The 23,325-nt window shown below is 42.3% G+C and overlaps 1 protein-coding gene across 1 annotated transcript in view; it reads right to left on the bottom strand.

Moving 5' to 3' along the window:
- DSCAM (DS cell adhesion molecule) overlaps positions 1 to 23,325 on the bottom strand; it is a 446,056-nt gene that overhangs the window by 57,609 nt on the left and 365,122 nt on the right. Inside the window, exons 20-21 of the mRNA XM_021527473.4 lie at positions 17,895 to 18,028; positions 3,774 to 3,927 (exon numbers count right to left, since the gene is read on the bottom strand). Coding sequence (XP_021383148.3) covers positions 3,774 to 3,927; positions 17,895 to 18,028 — 288 coding nt within the window. The remainder of the gene's footprint in view (positions 1 to 3,773; positions 3,928 to 17,894; positions 18,029 to 23,325) is intronic.

Here is a 23,325-nt window from a genome sequence, read left to right as displayed (position 1 = left end):
AACAGTGAATAGCCCGGATTAGGAGATTCTTTCATTTACTTTCTCACAGAAGAGGGAGGGCAGGCCCTGGCACAGGTGCCCAGAGCAGCTGGGGCTGCCCTGGATCCCTGGCAGTGCCCAAGACCAGGTTGGACACTGGGGCTGGAGCAGCCTGGGACAGTGGAAGGTGTCCCTGCCATGGCAGGGGTGGCACTGGATGACTTTTAAGGGTCCTTCCCACCCAACCCATTCCATAGTTCTCTGCTTCTAATATCCCCTGTACTCCAGTCTGATCCAAGAAACAGAGCAATATGTACTGTCATGAGAACCCCACATTTACATAAGTAAATGGTACTTAAAAACATTAAACACACAAAGCAATGCAGAATAGGGGGAAATCTGTTCAAAATTAATTATCAGGTAGTTCAGAAAACCAGGGGAAGCTCAAAAGTCAGAGAGTTGTCCCCAGAGGATCAGATTGCCAGGGGTCTGGATCTGTTATTGTCACACTGGCAGCAAATGCCATTCCCCATCAGTCATGGTCAGTAAATCAGAGGGACAAGTACGTGCAAAGTTTTTTGTCTTCTGAGTATACTTGAAAGGCTAAACCCACTTCTTTCAAGTCAGCAGTGAAGAGTAATTTGAGGGGCAGAAGCACAGCTTGCTTATGTGGAGGCTGAACTTTCATTGCCATGATTATTTTCTGTTTGTTGGGGATTTTTTTTATTATTTCTGTCAGTTAATTACAGAGAATAACAATCTGTTCTGAGAAATGAAGACACTAAAGAAAGAAAGAAATGTTAACTTGAATTAAGCTTTCATTTAAATTGGACTATCCATTTCACATCAAACCCCTATCTAGACATTCTCATTGTTCTCAAAGGAGTTCTTAAAGGGGTTATAATTAAGTTGACATAATTCAATTCAAAGTTAACTCTTATTAGCTGTCGTGATGGTATCATTACTTGGACAGTTACTGTGCAGCAAGAGGAGAAAAAAAAGGAACAAACAACTACAAAATAATGGCCCACGGGATGTTTTTGCATTGGGAACTTAAGGCAAAAGCAGGCTTTAACTGCTTCTAACCTCGGGATGTGCTGTTTGCTACAGATATACTGGGGGGGGGGGGTGAGAAAGGTCTTTGAGGCATTGAGCTCTGCCCATCCTTCCTCCTTGTGCAGCCACTGCTCTCAGCACTGATCACCACTTTCTCCCAGCTCCCTAAAAAGCTCTGTGATGTATTCATAAAGGAAATTTTGTATGTGATACAGTAATTTCTAACATAGCTACATCCAAAGTCTATAAAATTGCTATCTATCAGTATTCCTAGTGCCCATCAAACCCTCCACAAATGGATTATTCATTACTTTTACAGTCCTGAGTGCATGTAAGAGGCTTTTCCTGAGGATCATCTACTGCAGACTTTATATTGGAGCATCACTACAAACTCTAAGGTTGACTGGATGCATTCTACTGTCCTTTGAAATAAAGTCTTCTTCAGATTGACCTGCTTATATTGGAGTAATTAATTATTTTTTCTTTTAAGTCATCTTGCCTTTTCATAAAAGTTATTTTTAAGTTCACTTATTTGTCATCATGGATTATGTTATATAAGCTTCAGAGGAGCAGAATTAATTCTGGTAAGCTGGATCAGTTTAAGTACATGTGGGTCAAGTTGCAACTTCTCAATTTTTGGCAAACAGAGAGCAATTGCATACTGCAATTTCTCATAACTTGAGGTCATGAATATTGGTGCCCGCAAAGACTGAATTGATCTGTGTTCATCTTTGAACATTTCCCTCTTGTTCATCTTTGAACATTTCCCTCTTCTTAAAATGCATAGGGCGTGGCAAAAGAGAACTTCTAATGCATTTTGTGCAGGGTTTGCCTGCAGCCTCAATCTATTAGGATTGCACCATGTCTAATAATTTTTGCCCTTATTTGAGCATCTATTTTTATGCTCATTTTTGTTTGCTTTTTTCTTTTCAACACCACACATTGATTACACACAGGTGACAGGTGGCTGACACCTTTGCCTTTTTTCCTGAGTTGTTCTTACATGATCTTCCTTCATTAGTGTCTTTTACACTCCTCAACCCCTTTTAGGATCTCAGCTTTGGTCTCACTGATGTCCATAAAGCAGTGTGCACTTGTGCTACAATGGAAAAGCTCCAGATTCTTCAGATCTGAAGAACTTTGCAGCTTCTCCACACTGGAGAACTGTCATGTGCTCAAAAAGTAACCTCCAAAATCAGCAACACCATCCACCATAATCACTGAATCCTAGAAGGGTTGGGTTGGAAGGAAGGTTAAAGATCATACAGTTCCAAGTGACTGCCATGGGCCACTGTCCCAGGCTGCTCCAAGCCCCAGTGTCCAACCTGGCCTTGGGCACTGCCAGGGATCCAGGGGCAGCCACTGTCCCTCATCCCTCCATCCCCTCCACCCTGAGCTCAGCCCAAAGCTTCTCCTGTGCAGGTGAACAATCCCAGCTGTGCCAGCTTTTCCTGCCAGCAGAGCTGCTCCATCCCTCTGCTCATCCTGGAGCCTCCTCTGGGCTCTCTGCAGCAGCTCCAGCTCCTCCTGGGCTGGGACAGGGCTGGGGCAGCTCTGCAGGTGGGATCTCACCTGAGCAGGGCACAGGGACAGAATCACCTCCCTCAACCCTCTGCTTAAACTTCTTTTTATGCAGCCCAGGGTAACAGCTCTGATGTTAATCCACCAGCATTAAAATGATGATCTACCAACTAGATAGGTAGGAACAGGGAGATTTCCCATGGTGATGGAGTCTGCTCTTCCATGCAGAAAATGCTTTCATGTTGGTGGCACTAGGCTGAAGTTCAGCAAAGCCATTTCAGAAAGAACCTGTCATCATAATGCATTAGACACTTTATTTTACATCTTTACATCATTAAACACCCAAGTGAAGAATTAGCAGGCATGTAAAACTGTAAAGCCAATTAAATGTATCTAATTTTGCAGCTCTAGGGATCTGTGCATTTCTCTGCCCATAGTGGCACAGGCTGTAATGGTACTAAGTTGAGTAGTAAAAAAAAAAAAAATCAATTTGAAGACCCCATGTAGAGATTGAGTGGGATGAGACTCTTCTCACTTTGCTGTACAAAATGTTAGGCCTCCATTTCCAAGCCAAGGTACTCTAATGTTGCAAGCATCACATCTCAAAAGGCAGAATCCACAGGCCCCAGCAATATCTTTTAATAGAACAACTAATACAGCTGGAAATAAATATTCAAGATTTGAGGCACATTATCCTTTCATCATATCTGAAATAGAAGCAGCAAACTTCAAAGCTAATGCAAGTAGAGAACAATTGTTCAGAGTTTAGATATGTTAATCAGACCATTTTATACAGAAGATGGTACTTGTGGAGTACACAAGAGATATTACTAAGGAAAGGAATGATAAAGAAGTTACCTTGTACAGCAAGGAAAAGAAATATATTCAGAGGAGGAGAGGCATCATCTGCAAATCCCCTGTACCCAACAAGTGAAGATAAAAATGGCTCCAAAAAGCCATCTACTCCCAACGAGTGAAGATAAAAATGGCTCCAAAAAGCCACCAATTCCCTTCTAAGGCAGGCTGGATGAGTTACCCCCTGGAGGAGCACATCATCCCCTCTCTGCTGACTCCAGCGAAACTTGAGCAAAGACCTGCAAGCTGTCACCTCGCCTTTTGCAAGGTGACAAACCCCACCCTGGAGAGGCCACAGGAGTGGTCAGTTCTGCAATGAGCAGCACAGGAGCCTGGCTGGCTCTGGGCAGCTGTCCCTGTACCTTTGGCCAGCGGCTCCACCGTGATGATCTCGCTGCTGTTGCCTCTCCCCGCAGCCGTCACGGCCACCACCCACACGCTGTACTGGCGATTCCGGCTCAGGTTGGGGATTCTGTAGGAAAATGAGTCGGGAGAGGCTTCAAACTCGCTGATCACCTGTGGTGGAAGAGACAAATGTTTCCAGGCTAAAATAAGCAGTATTTGGAGAATGGAAAATGTGAGTGCTACAAAGCCTGTTACTTCAGGGCTCTTCGGATGGGTATCGATTGCTCCGAACAGATGGCAGATGGCAATAAACAGAGCAGACACAGTAACTTGTTGCAATCCATTCATATTCAGTGAATTTGGGCCTGTGCCTTGTTTACAGATTGGTTTTATTCAGATTAGGACTTTTATGTGCCATTTATTTTCACAGGGTTGGATAAACAATGGAAGTGGATAAATATGGCTAAATTTTACCATCAGTAGTTCTGACAAAATGATTTAGCTCTACACAAAACTTTCCCAGTGGAGGATTCAGTGCTGCATCTGCTGTGAAATCTGGAGTTTTCTATTTCTGTCACCTAGAACCTTTGATGTTCTTTATTCCTGGGTTTTGGTGGCTTATCCCTTCAGCAGTGGAGTGAGGCATGGAATAAAACTGTGCTCTGTAACAGACTATTCAAACTTCCCCCAAGTCCAATTTTGTTTAACCACGACATTACTTCCATTCAGAGACTCTCAGCTGAAGGTCATCTCAGCCAGTTGGCTGCATTAGCAGGGAAGGACAAGTGCTGGAAGAAATGCCAGTTCAGTCTCTCCTCTGTCACTCAAGTGCCTCGGCCCAAGGGCTGCAGCAGAGCCAACCAGCTGCTCTGCAGTCCCTGCTCATCCATGAGAGCTTCTGCATCCTGCTCGCAGCAAACTGTGCAGGGAAAGGTGTGGAGGAACACAGAGATCCCTCCAGGGGGCTTTGAGAGCCTCAGCACATCCTCCACAGGAAATATGAGGAGGGAAATCTCAGCTCTGAACAGTGTTACAGTGCTCAATATCACCACTTTTATTTCTGACATGGGCTTTGTGATGCCTGCAACGTGAAAATAGAGGGGTAATGAACCAGTGGAATGAATAATACTCACTTCCCTGTGCAGTGCTGAGTGTGGTAATGGCTAACTAATGCTAGGTTAAAAATAATTAGAGGGTTAATGACGTAGAAAAGAAGATTTTAGCAGGAATCAGCATTAAAAATAATGCATCAGTGTAATCTAAACTTGGTTCAGACTGACAAAGTGTGCAAGGAATCTCTTTGATATACAAATATCTGCTTGTGGTGAAGGCCAATTCCACCTGATTAGCATTTCAAAAGGCACATTGACCTGAAAACATTGGAATATGGAGTCCTTCAAAGTGAATTCCAAATAAATAAGAGATGTTTCTGAGATATCATTAAACACCTCTCCAGGTCAAGTAGCAGTTTCAGCCATTCATTCTATGCTGAATGGGTCACTGCATTTCTCTGTTCTTGAGCTGGCCTCTCCTACAGCCTGGGGAAGAGGGTAGTTCACCTCCTCTCACATTTGAAATCCAGAGTGAAGACATCTGTCTCTAAGCCAGGCACCTCAATCCCTTCAGAGACCATGCAAAGGCTCCTACAGGAACATAATTTGCTCCTTCCACAGACAGTGATTTTTCTGAGAAGACAGGCTGGCTCCAGTGAGGCTCCCCAGGCTCAGAACAAGCCCAGAGGGGGAACATGCCATATTTTCTAGCCAAACTCATTGCCCCTTTGCTTGTCAAAATGCCAACCTAGTTTGTCCCATTTAACCAGAGTTTGCCTGGGTTCCCACTTCTGATATGAAGAGGTCAATGCAGCCAGACACCTTTATTATTACTTGAAATATTGCAGCAGGTTTTGAGAACCAGCTGCCTTGACATTTACACAAGAATATTGGACAAACGCCCGTAGCTCGACAGGCTGGATCTTTGTGAGGTCATACATAAAAATTAATGTATTGATCATGGTAGAGGAAGCTGAAATTTAATATTCATGAGGCAGCATCTCCTATGGTTAATTTAAAAGTCAAACAGGCCAGGCTGTCTCTGGCTCCACACATTATTGCAGTTACCTAGCACAGGTTCCTTCTAAACCACCAGCTGCCATGGCACATGGATACAGCACTTAGGAACAGGTAAACATCACAGAATTCCTTAGGGCTAACTTTCATTCCAGCAACCATCAGCTCCCTCTCACTGGAACTCCAAAGATGGAAAACCAGCAACATTTTCTGCTGTAAAGCTTTTAAAATGCCTTGGTTTAATATCCTTTCTTTCTCCCAGCATCATTCATCCATTTGTATCTGTGGCTATTTTAAATGTAAAGTTAATTATTCTCAGAATTAATTTATTAACTGAATCTGATAAGTGCATCTTCACTAAATTAACGACTCTCATTTTCCTAAAACAAGCTGCTATAGCAAAAGATTTTGGTTTCTCACTGGTTAACACACATCTTGCTTTTCCTCAGCTCACATTCCCTTTTAAACACTTGGGGATGCTTCAGTGACAAAGAATTGATTTTACTTTAAACTTTTGCCTGTCATTTCAATTAACCTAACATGCCAGAGACTTTGATTACACAAGGAGAAAAAAAGGCAGCTTTGTCAGCAAAGAGAAGATTAAACAATTGAAATAAGAAATATTTAAAGGAATGTCACCTTGTCACATATTGGCCCGTGCATGTACCAGTATAAAACACAAACTGCTGTTCAATCTTAGAAGCAGTAACATGCTTGCTCAAGGGATTTTTTTCCTAACTGCTATTTTTCTTCAGCTTATAGATGATGGGTTAATTTTTCTTCTGCCTTTAGCTCACGGTCTAAGAAGGAGAGACAGAGATCAGTCTCTGAAGGCCAGCAAGGTCTGTGAAGAATAAAATGAAATCAAAGTCCTTTATCAGGGTGTAGTCAATCTACTTCCCCAGCCAGGCAATGGCAAGAGATGCTGAGGAAGAGCTGGTGCAGAGAACATCATTTTCCTCTGCAACTTGAGCCCTATTGGTGTGCATTTCTTTGTACATTTGGAAGCAGCATGCCATCTCCTGGCATTTCTGACTTCTTTAAAGCACAATTTAATAGGTAATGTGCATAAACTCTGATCCCTCTGGCTTCTATTTTTAATTGCCTGTTCTTAACACAACCTGGGAAAAAAATCAGAAGAGTGCTATAGAAAAAAAATACATTTCTAACAGTTTTCCAAGAAGTCAGGGAGTTTCCCAAGCAAGGAGTTAAGACAAGAGACAGCATTTATTGTGGGGTGGAAGGTTACTTAGTGAAAGGTAGCCTGTACCTTGCTTACAGCTGGTTCCACACAACTTCTGATTAGGTAAGTGAGCTACAGATCTCTATGTCTGTTCTCTGCAAGTTGCAGGAAACCTGGAAGTGAACTGGGAAAGCCATATACAGACTTTAAGGACATGAGTGAAAAGGAAGAAACAGCCCAGGCTTGTGGTGTGTGTTGTGAAGTATATATATAAGTTGGTTACCTGTGTTTTGGCTGTCTCATGCTGAAAATTAAATATAAATATAAAAGTATAAACATAAGTATAAATATCAATATATAAATATATAAAATATATATAAATATATAAATATATTTTAATATAAATATATAAATATATACATATACTGCCTAGAGTGGGATGTGTGTTTTCAATCCAATTGTAGGTAGAAAATATGGTATCATCTAAAAATGGAACTGAAAGGACTCTGAGAGATCACCTGAGTCTATCTTTCTTCTTTAAACCAGGTTCATCTGTGTCTGCACAATTTCAAACAGATGTTTTCCCCAACCTGATTTTGAAGATTTACAATAAAAGGAGATTTCACAACTCCCGAGGCTGCACAATCTATTCCACTGTTTAACTAATCTAATGATTAGAAATAGGGATTTTTTTTATAATCTAGCTTGAGTTTCCTGCTGCAGTTTCAACCCACAGCTTCTTTTCCAGTCTATTAGGAACATGAAGAATAGATTATTACCTTGATCTTTGCACCAGTCTTTAATCTACATGAAGTTTTATCATTTCTTTCCCCACCAGTACCCTTATCTTTTTACAACTAAATAACTCTGGTGCTTTCAGCATTGTCCAGAAATCCCATTTTCTCTATCAGTTTCTCTAATAACATCTTCTGTTATCCTTCACTGTCTACAGATGGTCCATAGCTTTCTCATCATTTCCAAACCTGCACTCAACAATTCCAGGGATTCTCATTTGGCTTCTCAGGACAGGGTTATAAAGGCTGTTAATGTTCACCTTGGGATGCACAATAACCTCAAAATCCTCTTCTGAAGAATCAAGAGAATTGCTCACTACACTACTTTTGCTGTTGGTTATTCAGGGTACCCATTTTCTTGCTAAATTTTATCCAACTTTTTCCAGACCAATTTCCCAGTTCATTCAATTGCCTGAATTCTCTTTCTGTCTCCTGTGTAGATGCAATCCCTGCCAGCCTGGTATCCCCTGCTAATTTAATAGGCAGCTCTCTATTTCATTAGCCAGGTCAGGAATGGAGCCACTGAACAGAACTGGACTCTGGAGAGACACTGAGGCTGCTCCCTCCTGCCCACAATGAGCCATGGTTTATTTATTTTTGTTTGCAGCCTCCCACAGTGCAGCACTGAGTTTGTTCTATGTGGCTTGAGTTAAATCAGTGAAATGCTGTTTGCATAGCTGGGTGTCCCTCAAAAACATCCCTGCTCAGGGCTCAGCTCCACTGCTAAATGGGAGAGAGCCAGCGGTGAGTGGGGCACTCCATCCCAGTGATCCACACTGATTTTTAACTTGGTGACAGAACCCAGGCTTGGTTCAGGGGTTCCGTGTGGTGGAAAAATCTCTCCTCCAACCTGTGCTTCCAAAGAAAGGCTCAGTATTCTCCTGATGTCTGGTCTCAAGGCAGTTTATTGCAAGTTATCTAAAAGATTTTCTTCTGGGGCTGCTGTGGTTTGCTCACAGCTCAGGCAGAGGCACACACACACCCTGACATCCTCTCTGACCCCGACTGCTTCTTCTCCCCTGCCCAGGGCTGCTGCTGTCTTTTATATGGTACATTACATGTGACATGGTTACAGTTTTTCCCCAATACCTATTACCTATATTAAATGGTGCTTTTCTATCTTTTATATGGTACATTACGTGTTACATGGTTACAGTTTTCCCAATGCCTATTACCTATATTAAATGGTATTTTTCTATCTTTTATATGGTACATTACGTGTTACATGGTTACAGTTTTCCCAATGCCTATTACCTATATTAAATGGTGCCTTTCTACTCTAAACCAATCTGTGAGTGCCAACATCACCAAGAACATGGAAGTAAGGAAGGAGAAAGAGGGAGGACAGGACAGGCCCAAATCCCTCCATCTTAAAACCTCTGACCCCCATGTACAAAGTAAAAAACCCCCTGTACAGGTGTTAAAACCCCCTTGTACAATACTAAAAAATTCTTCCCTCTACTTTGTGACTACTTCTACTCTAAGCTTTCATGACTTCTTATTCTTCCTGCAAGGTTGGTAAACCATTCCATGGTTCAAATCCAAAATCACATCTGTTTCCAGCTGCCTGCCAGGGTCTCCAATGTTTCTGACCAGTGACTGGAACCTCCAAAAATGTCTGAGGGATATTTTGAGTTCCAACACTTGGTGTGTAGCTCAGTTTTGTGCTGTTCTAAATAGCTCTTTTCGAAACAATTCTGCTTTGGAGCAGGCTGACATCAGTCACTATCACATCCTGCTGGGGCCAGGTGCTGCTCCTTGGACCCTGTTTCATCACTGCTGCAGATGAGGCCTAGAACAGGCACTGAGCCTCATGAATAATTAAAATAAGGCTTCAATTCTATGTGGTAAAAACACAACGATTTCCATCTTTTTGTACAACTCCATCACAGAATTGTTTACCTTGCCCTTCCTCAGGCATTGCTGCTCCTGGAAATCTCAGAATCATCACGGCTGGAGGAGAACTTCAAGTCTCACCATCACCCAGCACCAGCATCACCCCAAACCCTGTCCCCTGGGGCCACATCCAGGCTTCTCTTGAGCACTCCCACAGACAATGACTCCAAACCTCCCTGGGTAGAAAATTTCAAGGCCTGACAACTCTTTCAATGAAGTTTCCATTTCCAATGTCCAATCTGAACCTCCTCAGGTGCAATTTTGGACCATTTCTGCTCAACTTTGAGCCATTTTTCCTCATCCTTTCACTTTGGGCATGGCAGAAGAGACTGACCCTTGCTAAAACTTCCTTTTAGGGAGTTGTAGAGAACAATGAGATCCCTTCTGAGCCTTCTTTTCTCCAGACTGCAGAACCCCAGTCCCCTCAGCTGCTGCTCCTAACACTTGTTTTCCAGCCCCTTCCCAGGACACACTCCACCACTTCAAGGTCCCTTTGTGATGTGAGAGGCCCAAAACTCAGCACAGAACTCATGGGGCAGAGAGTACTGAGATGTTTTATTCCAAAAATCACATTTTGGAGTCTCCTAGACTCACAAGTTATCCAATACTGGGGGCTACACTAAGTTGTTTCTCCCTGGAAGCAAAGTGGGGTAATAAAAAAATCAATACATGTCTGTATTTATAGAGAATTAACTTCAAGTTCTGCATCCCTGAGAAGAGCAGAACACTGCTGTGCCCTCTCAGTGAACTCCCTAAAGATGTGAAAGTTTGCCTGAGGTCACAAATTTTACTTTTCTTGAGGACTGCTGGCTTTTGCCTTCCTTTCACAGATGGACAGACTCTCAAAGCTCCAAATAACCACTGATCCTGGACCACAGCCTTCAGCAAGGCTCTTGGCTGCCACTTTGGTCTAGCAATGGTTTCTATTCAGGTGTTGGCTCATGTTTTGAAAGGTGGCATCTGTTTTTCACTCAGCATTATTGAAGGTAATTGTTGGAAACAAGCTGTGCACAAAAGTGAATGCAGCTGCCATATTGCAACTTAATTTTTTTTTCACTTTAATTGTAGAATTAAAATGTTAGAAAGTTTCAGGTGGAAATTTTTGGAAGAACAGCTCCCTGCCTTCCCACAGGCAGGAAATCCTGCCAATCCAAAGAATCACTGAGGCTGGAAAAGCCCTCCCAGCCCATGGAGTCCCATGGAGCCCAGTCTCCACCTTGTCCCCAGCCCAGAGCACTCAGTGCCACCTCCAGGTGCCACCTCCAGGGATGGGCACTCCAAACCTCCCAGGGCAGCCCCTGCCAAGGCCTGAGCACTCTTTCTGTGAAGAAATTCTTCCTGATGCCCCACCTGAACCTTTTCTGGTGAAGTCTGAGGCCATCCTCTTGTCCTCAGAGCAGAGCCTGACTCCCACCTGGCTATTCCCTCCTGCCAGGGAGTTGTGGAGAGTCAGAAAGTCCTCCCTGAGCCTCTTTTTCTCCAGGATAAACACCTGGAGCTCCCTCAGCTGCTCCTGAATTCTCATTTCCAGGTATTATAGCTGGAAGAAAACCCACTGTCTGGACTTCACTTAGGGTCCACCACCTGCCTGTCCCTTTGGAGCATCTCCTGGAGAGTCCCTGAGCCTCCCGAGGAGGGGAGCCGCGTGTGGTGTCATGGGCTGGTGACCACTGGAAGGCCAGGACACCAAGAACTTATTGTCAGACTGTGTTGATATCCCTGGGTGTGAGACCAGGCAGTGACACAAGAAGGGAGGTTTATGAAAAAAATCAATATCAAATTTGTTTTGGTAGGGTTTTACAAGGAGATCTTTTAAAAATCATATAAACCAGCGCATCTTCAGGATCAATTTATACTCTGTCACATCCCTCCTGAGGTCTGCTCTCTGACAAAAATAAGATAGGTAAAAAATGTAAAGTTGATAAAGCAATTAAAATAATGAATGTACTATGTTTGGGAGCTGGCACCAAAGATGTGAAACAACGACAAAAAGGCTAAAAATAGAACATGTGGTATATTAAAAAGACACATTTTAAATACTGTCCAATATAAGGTTTTAAAATAACCCCCAAATTATGCACTATTTCTATGCTAAATAAAGCACACAGGAATTAATAAGCATAAATATCTTCACACTATAAAAAGTGCTATATAGATGCAGTGATAAATACTGCTTGTAATACACAAATCAATGAACATATACTTAAAATTCAACATTACAGAATCTGCTGACTCTAAATAAACTTCTATTCAACAGCAATTTCATCTACTTAGCCAACTTCTGCCAGCTACTTCTCCCTTTTTTCCAAGAAACTTTCAGCATCCTTCTGATCACTGAAAGATCTACAGTACATAACAACAAATAGTTTCTGGCTTGTAATTGCATCAACTCTATTTTCCAAAGTTTTCTTTTATCCAAATCTTTAATCTGGAGAGTAAATGATCAGAAAGTGTGATGCAAACCCAAAGTTGGAATTTAGACAATCCTGTGCAAAATCAAGACAAAACTTGTGTCTGCCTGAAAGAATTGAGTGGACAACACCTGGATGATGGGAATTTATGACAGCTAATAGCTTTAAGATCTAGGTTCAGATAATTGTATATACTTCCACATCTACTTTGTGTTGCAGATCAGTTGGTTTAAGATAAGCATATATCTTTTCTCTTGACTAAACAAAAGGAAGGGAAACTTTCAGAAGATTTATCTAGCTTCTTTCCTTAATGAAAGGAAATCCTTGATGACCCCAGAATAAGTATTTGTGACTCTATTCAATGTGACTGAAGTCAGATTAATTAAATCCCACTTAGAGTCTATGAATTACAGACCAAGAGCAGCAATTACTCTCTTCTTCCACAGAGCAACCCCGGGGACTCCTGTGTATGCTGGTTAAATCGCATAATATATTTTCCCCTTGGTGAGTTTAAATAAAAGCAAAAGAATGAAACAAATATAGAAGTCTAACAGTCTTAAGAGTTATGTTTCTCACAATAAAATAAGCAAATCCAAAGGATCAGTTATTGTCTACCTCAGATGTTGTTCAGTTTCCAATATTGATCATGTTTTCACGTAAATTGACTTGGGCTTTGGCCAAATAGAAGATCATTTCTCTCTTCTCCATCACTGCTTTGCACCTCTTCATATACCACCTATTCCAAATCCAACTGTTCCACAGAAATATTTCCAGGCTAATATGAATCCTTGCCAGGCTTTCAGCTTTTGGATCTTTCTACATCCTTTGTAGAACTCAAGAAATGTAGATCACAGTTTTCAGACTCTTTCCAACACACCTACCTGGGGCTGACTGTAGGGTTTGCACTATGAGATAATTCCTAATCATGTCCCCCTATTTCAGTGCTGGGGTCTGCTTTGTTCTCTGGCTCCTCATCCAGTTAATCCAGTTTATCATGACAGCATTATCTGGGACCTTTGCAGGAATATTCTCACTCCATTCATCTGATTCAACAGTTCTGGAATTTCTTCTTTTTCCAGCTCTCAGGCTTCTGGTCTTTTGAGACCTCAGTCAAAGGAGGGTTTGAGGGACAAATCATCTCTTAGCAGAATCCTACAGCTAAGCAACAGTTCCATCAGCCAAAATTTCAAAACTACTGTCAGGATTAAAGACCAGAGAATAACTGGTTCTTCTTATCTAAAATCTAGGGTTTTAAAGATATACCTGTATGCTTTGCAAGTTTTTGTCATATTTGCCAATCTTTAGGTACTTGTGCTAGAAAGTGAGATATAGAGCTGAGAAAATACAGACCAGTATAATCATTTGGGTGTCAATAAACAATATGACATCACCCAATTAGAAATACACATATTAAAGTCTGCTTTGACTTGTTGGTTAGAAAAATGTAGTCATTATGGTTGTTGTTGCTGTTTAGGTTTTGCTGATCTGCTGGTGGGTTGCTGACTAATAGAAGCAAACACATTAAACAGGATTTTCCTGTTGTTTCCATCAAAGCAGGTCACTAATTTGTGCATCACTCTATGCTTCCGCCATAGAAAGCTTGGAGATTAATGGAAAGGAGTCATGTAAGTAGAAGTGCACTATAACAGGATAATAAATGGAGACCATTGTCCTTTCTCAGTGATTTTCCTTTTCAGGACACAGTCAATTGGTTCTTGTCTTTCCTCCACTCATGTGGAACTTAGTTAAGTTGTGAAATAAGGTGACCTCACTCCCACTCTCTGATTTCCTGATAGTGAAAGCTAAAAGCAGAACTGGACTGGGAGACTGTGCATAGAAAGTGTTCAGATGGGAAAGGCAAACAGTTCTGCCAGTGGCCTAAAATGTCATATGACTTTTATTGGAGACTTTTAACTTATGAGACATCTTGGTGTCAATTAAATGTGTCTTTTCCTCCAAGGGTTGCACATTAACTCTACCACTGTCTGGTTTCCCTTGTTGTATACAGTTTTTGACCAACTTTTCCAGTTTTAAACTGCCTCAAAATAATAAAACTGAGGTTGGAAGGTTCCTCTGGAAGTCACCCAGTCCAAACCCCTTCCCAAAGCATATTTAATTGCATCAAGTTGCTCAGGGATGTGTCAAGTGAAGTCTTAAAGATTTCCACATTTGGAGATCCAACAGTCTGGGCCCCAGTTTCAATATTTGACCAGGATCTCATGGTAATTTTTTTCCCTAGCTGAGCAGAATTTCCCATATCAAAAATTCCCTGTCCTTGTGCATAGGCACTTCCTCATCATTTCCCATATCAAGAAATCCTGATCCTTAACCTCAGCATGCTCCTGCTTCTTTAGGAGATACTTTTTACCTGTTCTGGGATCCAAGTTTCCCAGGCTGACTTACCTGTGTGTCACAGTGACCTTTACATCTAAGTTTTATTTAATCTAATCCCATTGATTCTTTCTTAAGCATTGTACTGACCTGAATTCAACAAGAGGTTGGTGGTTGTTTCTAGTGAGTTTTTTGTCTTTTTTCTTCAGAAAACCCCCAATTTTCCTTTTTTGTTGCACTTGAAAGGCCCTGGCAGTGCACATGTACAGCCCAAGGCTGGAAGTGCTGGAGCAGCCTCCTGAGGAAGGAGTTAAGTTCAGCAGAAAATGAACCAGCCTGATTTTTGTGCCAGCGTTCAAACAGTGTTCCATGGGGGAAAATCCCCCTGCCAGGATGGGGCAGCAGTGACAGCACTTCCCTGAGACCTGGGCAGGATGAGCATCCTGCCAGTACAATGGGAATCACCACTCTTAGAAGGAATCTGGCCACCATGGGACCATTACAGGTGGTCTTGAGAAGCCAGATCCTTCAAACAGTTGGACATGGATGTGGTAGAAACTGGGGAGAAGCAAGAATGTAGGCTATGGGTTAGCACAAAGGATAGTTTTTCTAACTTAAATTCTGGTATATTCCGTGTCTTATATTTGAAAAATGAAGGATCCATGAAGTCTCATATTTCTGTATTTTTCCCCTACATTTTCAGACTAAAAAAGAGAAAGTTTTGCCTAATTATGCCTGTAGAATACTACAGACACAACAATTAAACAGTGTGAAATTGGATGCTTGCTTGCCCTTTATCTTAGCCAGAGAACAGACTGCAGTGGAGAATCTTTTCCATTTTTCACACATTAATCATATTTGTGGTTTGAAACATCCCAGGCAAATACTGTCCTTAGGGCTCAAAATATTTAAAGAGAAAATATCTTTTGTTCTATACAGAAGCAGCAGAAGTTTTTAAAGCATCTGCCTTTGCAAAGCAAACTGAATAGTGCAAGAGGCAGCAAATCTTCATTTTATAATATGTTGGGGTTGTATAAGTGTTATGTTTGTAATAAAAATATGCACAATGCTACCAACAGAGTTAATTATTTTTCCTGTTGGCAGCTTAAACACCAAAGCAATGTTCTTAAAGGACTGTTAACCTGTCTAAAGTCTATTGTATGGACTGGTTCTCAGCAATAAAATACAATCTGCAAAGAATGCAGCCTCCCCATAAATTTACCTTTATCCCTGTCCTTTTCTCTTTCTTCTCACTGATGCCTGAAAACTGAGTTTGCCTTTCTGCTTGAATAGCAGACTTTCAGCAAAGTTATTTTGCAGCCAGGGCTGTGACTGATGGATGAAGTTTTTAGGGCTCCATACCTGCAGCACTTGCTACTTAGATGATAAAGACACAGGCCTTTTATTTATTCTCCTCCTCACCCTAATTTAAGACTCTCCCTCTGTCAGCTGTTTGTCTCTGCCAGCAGTGAATCAAACAAGAACTTCCCTGGATATATTAAGTGTATCTGCACAGCAGTGTTGGCATTTGAGCAGCTCTGCAGCAGGCTTGTTTCACTGCAAAGCAGCTCAGAATAAAACAGCTTTTTAGCTCACAATCCATTTCAGAATAAAAGATAACAAAGCATATTGTTAGAAATAAAGCTGAAGGGAGTGTGTCCTATATTAAATATGTCCTCAGGGCTTGTATTTGTTTAAAAATATCCAACTTGGCTTCTGGAAACTGAGCCCCCATTGTGATCCCTGCCTCACTCAGCACACAGGGCTGCTACAGAAGATCTCTGCAAGGCACAGCTCCTGCTGATCTGCAGAACACTGGCACAGGGACTCACAGATACATGTTGAACATATTTACACATATATCTGTGTGTGCATGTATGTATTTCTATGTACAAACACCTCCATGAAGGTAACAGCAGGATCATGGAATCACAGAATGGTTTGGGCTGGAAGGGACAGGGACGCCTTTCAGAACTATCCATGTACACATCAGCAATTAATAAAATGTACAAACAGCTGCATGTGCCTCTACCTGGAGCTAAGGTAAGGTTCCAAGATGGTTCATACACACCCCTGCATAATGAAAACACAAAAATACAGCAGCAAGATTCTGTCCAAGCCAAGAGCAGCAAAAACAAAGCATCTGTTCTTGTCATTGTCCACCTCTGAGGTGCTCCAAAAGGTAACCACAAAATAGGAAGTTTTCTATGTGAGAGACTCACATGGTAGAGAATAATATTTTTAGCTGAGGATGTTTATTTTCTTGGGGATGTAAATATAGGAAAAAATGTTGCTAGCAAAGCCCCAGGAAGAAGCACTGCAGCTTTGTGCATGGGAAGTATCTGGAGAAGGCAGCAGCACCATCTGGTGTTCTCTCCAAGCCCCCAGAGAAGTTCCTGATCTCCATGCAGAGCTGTCCTCTAAAATCTGACCTCTTTAACCCACTGAGTGCCAAAGAAATGCATGAACTGTAATGGAAAATCTCCAGCTACTTTACATTTAATTGTGTGCTAAAGATGGTTTGGTTGCTACAGTTATGTCATTAATGGATTTAGGAGACAGTAATCCCAAAACATGAATCAGAGAATCACACAATGGTTTGGGCTGGAAGGGATCTAAAACACCACCTTGTTCCAACCCCCTGACTTGGGGGCAGGGAAATTTCCACATGCCTGAGGCACTTTTGGAAATGTATGGAACAATATTTTCCTTGCCAATCAAACCAAGATTGCATTTTTTATCTTCAGTGGGAAGTCTTGCTTAAAACTGAAATCCAAAACTTGGATATAACCTAAATGCAAACCTCAGATATAAAATGAATGAGTATTCTTTTCAATCCACATGAAAATAAATATACATGGGTATTTAAAGAGAGCAATTGGCCCTTGTGTTTAAAGATTGCTGAATTTCTTTGTGATTCAGACAGGAAGAAAGATAACCTGATACTCCATTCAAATTTCCTCCTGTCACTTTCTCAGCAAGTAAAAGCACATAGAGCTAGATTGGGTAAATATTCCAGGCATAAATAAGCCTATTCACAAGCAAATATGTTTGTTTGTAAGTCATTATGTTCCTTCACACATGAATACTCAAGGCAAAAAGGCAGGAACTTCGATGGAAACAGGGTAAATGAATACACGCCTCCAGCTGCAGCTGGTCCTGGAAAATGTAACTTCTTACATTCTAAACTAACCATACCTTGCAAAATACTCCACTTCAAGTGAAAATTTCGAAATTATTTGTGAGCTAATGCTCTGCAATAGGTTTCAAACAAAAATTTGGTAGGTGGGATAAACCAAAGTCAACTCTCACTTCTCTCTGTAGCTCCAGGATCTCCCTTTGGCCTTGCTCAGGGCGAGCAAAGGGCAGGAGAGGAAGCAGCAGGGAGAAGATCAAGGACTGGAATCTGCAAATGCTGTGTGTCAGCCCTCCACAGAGGGGCTGTGGCACTTACTGTGGGGTAGGGGTGGGAGCAGAACACGGTGTATTTCCGGATGATGCCGTTCAGCTTCAGGGGAGGCAGCCAGGACACAAAAACCGTGGAGGCTGAGGCAGCAGCTGCTTTAACTCCAGCAGGAGGACCTGGAACTGCAGATGTAAAGTGTGTTAGAGTGGCCCAAGGCAGATATTCCAGCATCCCAGTGGAACAGAGGAGTTAAGAGGAAAAGGGGAGTTGCTGCTTTGGTAGCTGTGCCCCCCTGGACTGAGATGGACATTGTGTGTTAGGGAGCAGCCTCCACGCAGCCCATGCCAGGGAGAAGGTTTGGAGGGTGTGACCCCATCATTAAGAGGGGAGAAACTCTTCTTCAGAGGGTCCCAAAGCAAAACCTGCCACTGCTGGTTAAACTTCTGTGAAGTATCCCCTCCAGCCAGCATAAAATCATTGAATGAACCCAACAATTGTTGGGTTTGGGAGGGAACTTAAATATCTTCCGAACCCCTGTCATGGGCAGAGACACCTTCCCCTAGACCAGGTTCCTCAGAGCTCCATCCATCCTGGCCTTGGACACTTCCAGGGATGGAGGATCCACTGAGAAACCTGTGTCAGGGCTCACCAGCCTCAAAGTAAAGAATTTCTTCCTCAGATCCAACCTAAATTTCCCCTTTCAGTTTGAATCCAAATGCACATGTGAAAATATCTTGTCCGTGGTGACAGGAATTACCAAACAACACCTTATTATAAATGGCCAGCTTTGAACACACAACCCATGCCAAAGTGCTATAAATAATGCACTTGTGGACAGTTTAATGGACATCCAGAGCAGAGCTGTGAATTTAATGAAGTGGAGGGTAAATGAGCAGTTTGCACTGCCTGATGTGACCCATGGCCAGCAAGTGCCACCATGTGTGAGCAAACACCTCCCCCCAAAAAATCCTTGCCCCTTGCCCTGCCCTCAGCAGCTCAGACCTCTCTCTGGCACTGCAGCATATCTATTTCTCTAATTACAGCAGCTATCTACACAATATATAATATCACAAAGTTATCACAGAGAAAGAGCCAAAACCCCCCAAACCTCCTGTCTAAAACCAGTGAAAAAAAGCTTCTTTTTGGAAATGCTAAAATCTTGCTGTGTAATCTTAACTACATCCCTTTCCAGCTTTGCATTTTGGGAAGGGTTTTGATTTCATGAACATATGCTGTTTTTCAAACACACATTACACTGTACGGTGCTCTCCAGCTTTGGAAACACGTTTTTACTAATGTGCAAAATTGCTAGATTTATTTTCCTGCATGCTGGAATATCACGTTACACATAAACTCGTACACAAACAAAACAAGGGCTACACTTAATATCAGAATAAATAGGTTTAAAAATTCCTGAAAAACATGTCTTGTGTCAAAATATTTGAAAATACATTTTAAAAACTGTGAAAATAAATAATTTGAAATATATTATACCACTGTGTGTGGTCCTTATTTATGTCAAATTATTAAAATAGGTATATTGTATTGATAATTGCTACAAAGGTTATTAAAGACAAAATGAAACAATTTTCTGGACTTTGTTCTCTACAGAACTACTGCTTTGTGAGGAATCTCATATTTTGATCTGATTTCAAGTAAAAATACTCAAATGTTAAAGTTTCTAGTGCAATCACCATTGCAATGCTTGATCAGCTTTCTTTACTTTCACAGAAAACAGTTATTGTGCAGTAGAGGTACAAAATCCATTGTCCAGCAAGCTGATAAATTCTGAATCTTTGTTTTACTTCAATTAAGCAAGCAGATATTATTCTGCTACAGAACTTTGCCCATAAAAAGAAGTCAGTAGGCGTGGGATCTAAATTTGCTCATCTTTTGTGTAAAAACAATGTGAGGAGACCCTCAATTTTATATATGCATAGGTGGTCCTGGATGATGTGAGAAAACTGACAGACACCACTTAGTGCAACGTCTCTGGATGCAAATTTTCTATTTATAGTGGGTTGAGAGAGCTAATTAGGCATCAAGTGAGAACGTCATGATGATAATTGCATGCAAACCCAGCCCCTCACTGCAAAGGGGCTAATTCAGTTAGCAGCTCTAGCCAATGCAGAGTAAATATTGATGCTTGACAGCATCCAACTTCTTATTTATACCCAGCTCATTAGAAATGCTATTTGCTCCTGCTGTTGAGGAGTGAAATCTGGCTCTCCAGGGTGATTACCTAACCCACAGGAGGATTCCCTTATGGATAGCAATGTTTTCTGGAAATCACTGCAAATAGATGGATGAGGTTAATACAATTTATTGTTAAATTAGGGTGTGATCTATAGGGATAGGTTCTGATGATAATTGGATGTGGTGGTGTGTTTTTCTTTAAATTGATATTTGTTCAGTGTCTGTTCACCCCGCCCCAAATCTCCTCCCCTCCTCGGTTGTCAATATTCTCAAACTCATCCCTAACCCCTCCTCTCCAAGTTGTCAATCCTCCCTTTCCCTGCCCCTTTCCCTAGAACATTCCCTGAAATTCCTTCTAGCCCCTTCCCCTGCTTCCAGAGCATTCCCTGTCCATTTAGTGAGGCTCAACACCCCATTGGTTATTTTGTGTTATTCCACTACGCTGTTTCCCCTGATAGGTTTGTGATATGTTAGTCCCACCCTCAGCTCCTCCCCAGTTCTACCCTCATTGGTTGCTGTTCCTGTTGCCCTGATTCTTAAGATTTTCTAAAGCCTTCTGAGTTTACATTCTTGTAGAGAACTTTCTCACACAACTTTCTGTAAACAACCTATTGTTTACCATTCCTCCATAGAGGTGGAGGAATTTGATGTACTAGTAGTTTGTCCAATGTCATTGGAGAGGTGGCACATTCACCCTCCAATCCACTGTCACCTTTGGAAAAGTAGAAATGCTGGAGTCAGAAAATAAACTTCCTCTTTTTCAGCTTTGCAATAGCAGCGGCTCGTGTTGTGCTTTCACGTGTCCTATAGTGACAGTTCCTACACCCGTCCTCCTGAGTTCTGGTATAAAACCTTTGTTCCGCCTCCCAGGAGGGTTTTGGGGCTCCCTGAATAAATCCATCTTGTTACACCCCAAGTCCCGTGTCACCTCCATCTGTCCCCGTGCCAACAACAGGGACAGCAGAGCTCACAGGGGAGCAGGCGCCAGTTCTGTTCCCTCGCCGCCCAGCTCGCGGGAGGAGCAACCACGATACAACAATTGGTCATGGCTGGTGGCTGCTGAGGGATTAACTCAGAACTCATCTGAGTTTTCATTTTCCAGCCATTGGGCCTATGTGGGAAACATTCCTTGTCATTGCTGTGCTGCTGTCTGGTGTGAGACTAGCAGAAAGAGGGGCCAGAAAGAAACTCAGCCACATAGTGGAATTTTCAACCCAAGGACTCCTCCACCTCACTGGGCTGGAATCAGGCAGCCGTTTTTGCAGTGTTGCCAAAGTAATTCTGGATACTCATTTATTAGTCCTCTTTTTGCTGCGCTGCTGGGTTGTGCACGTGAAAGCTGTGTGCCATTCCACTGTGCGTGTGGAAGTGTTTACATTTCCTTGGTAGGAATCCTGCAGAATCTCAGCTGGTACTCCACAGTCCCCCACTGTTTTCTGTTCAGAGGGTAAAGTCATTGGTCAAACCCATCCCCTGCATCTCTTAAGAATTATCTCAGCATTAACTGAAGCATTTCTTACTAAACCGGGTTCCTTGGGCATCTGAAGAGGTTGTGGTTGAGGAAGGTGGTGCCTGCCTGATCCTGGAGAGGAAAATCCTGAGCCTTGCCAAGCAAACTAAAGGTATTTTCCCTCATTGTCATTGCATCCCCAGCCTTTCAGGCTTCAGTCATTACAAGCCAGCAGTATCAGGAGACCCGAGCTGCCTTCCTGAAGTCTCCCTGGACCTTTATTTAGCACACTGACTCCCACAGCTCCCAGAAAGACAAACTGATTTTGCACAAATGCCTTAGATCCTTTTTTTCCTCCCCGTGGTCACTGGGGTAAAACTATGGTGAGAAGCTGAGGACTGCTTCTAAACAACTTTGCAGCCTTCCAGGGAGCAGATGTGGCAAATTTAAGATCAAAGATGGCCTCATTCTCCAGCTAGCAAGGCTTTGAAAAACACGGAAATAGCATCCTGCTTTCATGTGGAGGAGAACACTTTGTATTCCTGACAGTGCAAGTGAAATGCTAAAGCAGAGCAGGCAATTATCCTGATACAACAGGGCTGGGAAACAGCATTTAGATGTGCCAGATAATGGGGAGGAGCTCCAGGAACTTTCTTATTCTCCTTTTCATAGACAGAGAGATTATCACCATTTTTCTTCACAGTACGGAGCAGCAGGGAGGCAAATGCACAAACTGTGGTGCATTTAAGAGTGATATGGCAAATAAATACGAAATCTGAGACTTGTTCTGTAACAGGGTTTTAATTCTGCACGATACAGGACTATTCAATTGCTGGCTGCACTTAGAAAAACCAAAATAAACTCAACCCCTGACTGCTGTCTGTTTGTTCATGTAGATATTCCACCTACAATGCAGATCTCTATGCCAGCCAAAACACATCCACATGTGAATTTACTCTTAACTGACCTCATATTAAGCACACCATCTCTATCAAATCCTGCCAAATTCCCAGGGAGAACATTTACTAGTCTGTGCCTTTGCTTCTTAGTCAAAAAGATAAAATTGGAGATCTTTACCACTAGAAAAATGAGCATTAAGGGGTCATCAAGGGCAATTTTTCATCACAGAGCCCAGTCATCCTCATCAGCTGAACAAACCCAAGCAGAGCTTTGTTCCAAGGAGTACTGAACATGCACCTGACTGGATTTCTGCTTAATAATTTCAGAATAAATGTAAAGCTTGCCAGATGCTCTCTGTGCCTCTCGTGCCAATGGTCAGGAAGCTTGGTGTCCAGGGAGAGGAAGGAGAGGAGGAAAACCTCTCTGGATTCAGGCAGAGTGGGGCTGGCAGAGGGATTTGGTACTGTTTTCCCTTCCTTCCTGCTGCAGCTTTTGCCTGGCTCTGAATGCCAGAGAGCTGGAAGCACAGCACTGCTGCAAAAATCCTCCTGTGTCACAGCCAGCCCAGAGCCAACACCTCTGACAGACACCCAGACAAATTCCCAGCTGCAGGAAGCTCTCCTGGGATGCTGGGGGCTCTGGGCTCTGTGTCCTCCCATGGTCAGCTCAGGGTCGGGGCACTGCTGTGTCATGTTCCAGGCTTGTTCAGGCTGCAAATTCCTTGTTTCAACCATAGTTTGCTCATGTTGCATTTGCAGCACAGGAGCAGAGAGGGAATTTGTCACACACACTCCCTCTTGCTGCAAAACAGAGAAGCCTTACAAACTTCGTTTTGATCACAGCAGGGAAAAGGATTGGAAGAGCTGCTTTAATTTTTACTGGTTTATTAAATCAAGTCTTCAGGTGAAGAGGATGATCAGCTTATTAGAAACT

This window comes from Lonchura striata, chromosome 1, assembly GCF_050655825.1.
Source record: "Lonchura striata isolate lonStrDom1 chromosome 1, ASM5065582v1, whole genome shotgun sequence".
NCBI classification, from domain to species: Eukaryota; Metazoa; Chordata; class Aves; order Passeriformes; family Estrildidae; genus Lonchura; species Lonchura striata.
Note: the sequence above shows the minus strand (reverse complement) of the source record. Positions and strands in the feature narration are given on the sequence as shown.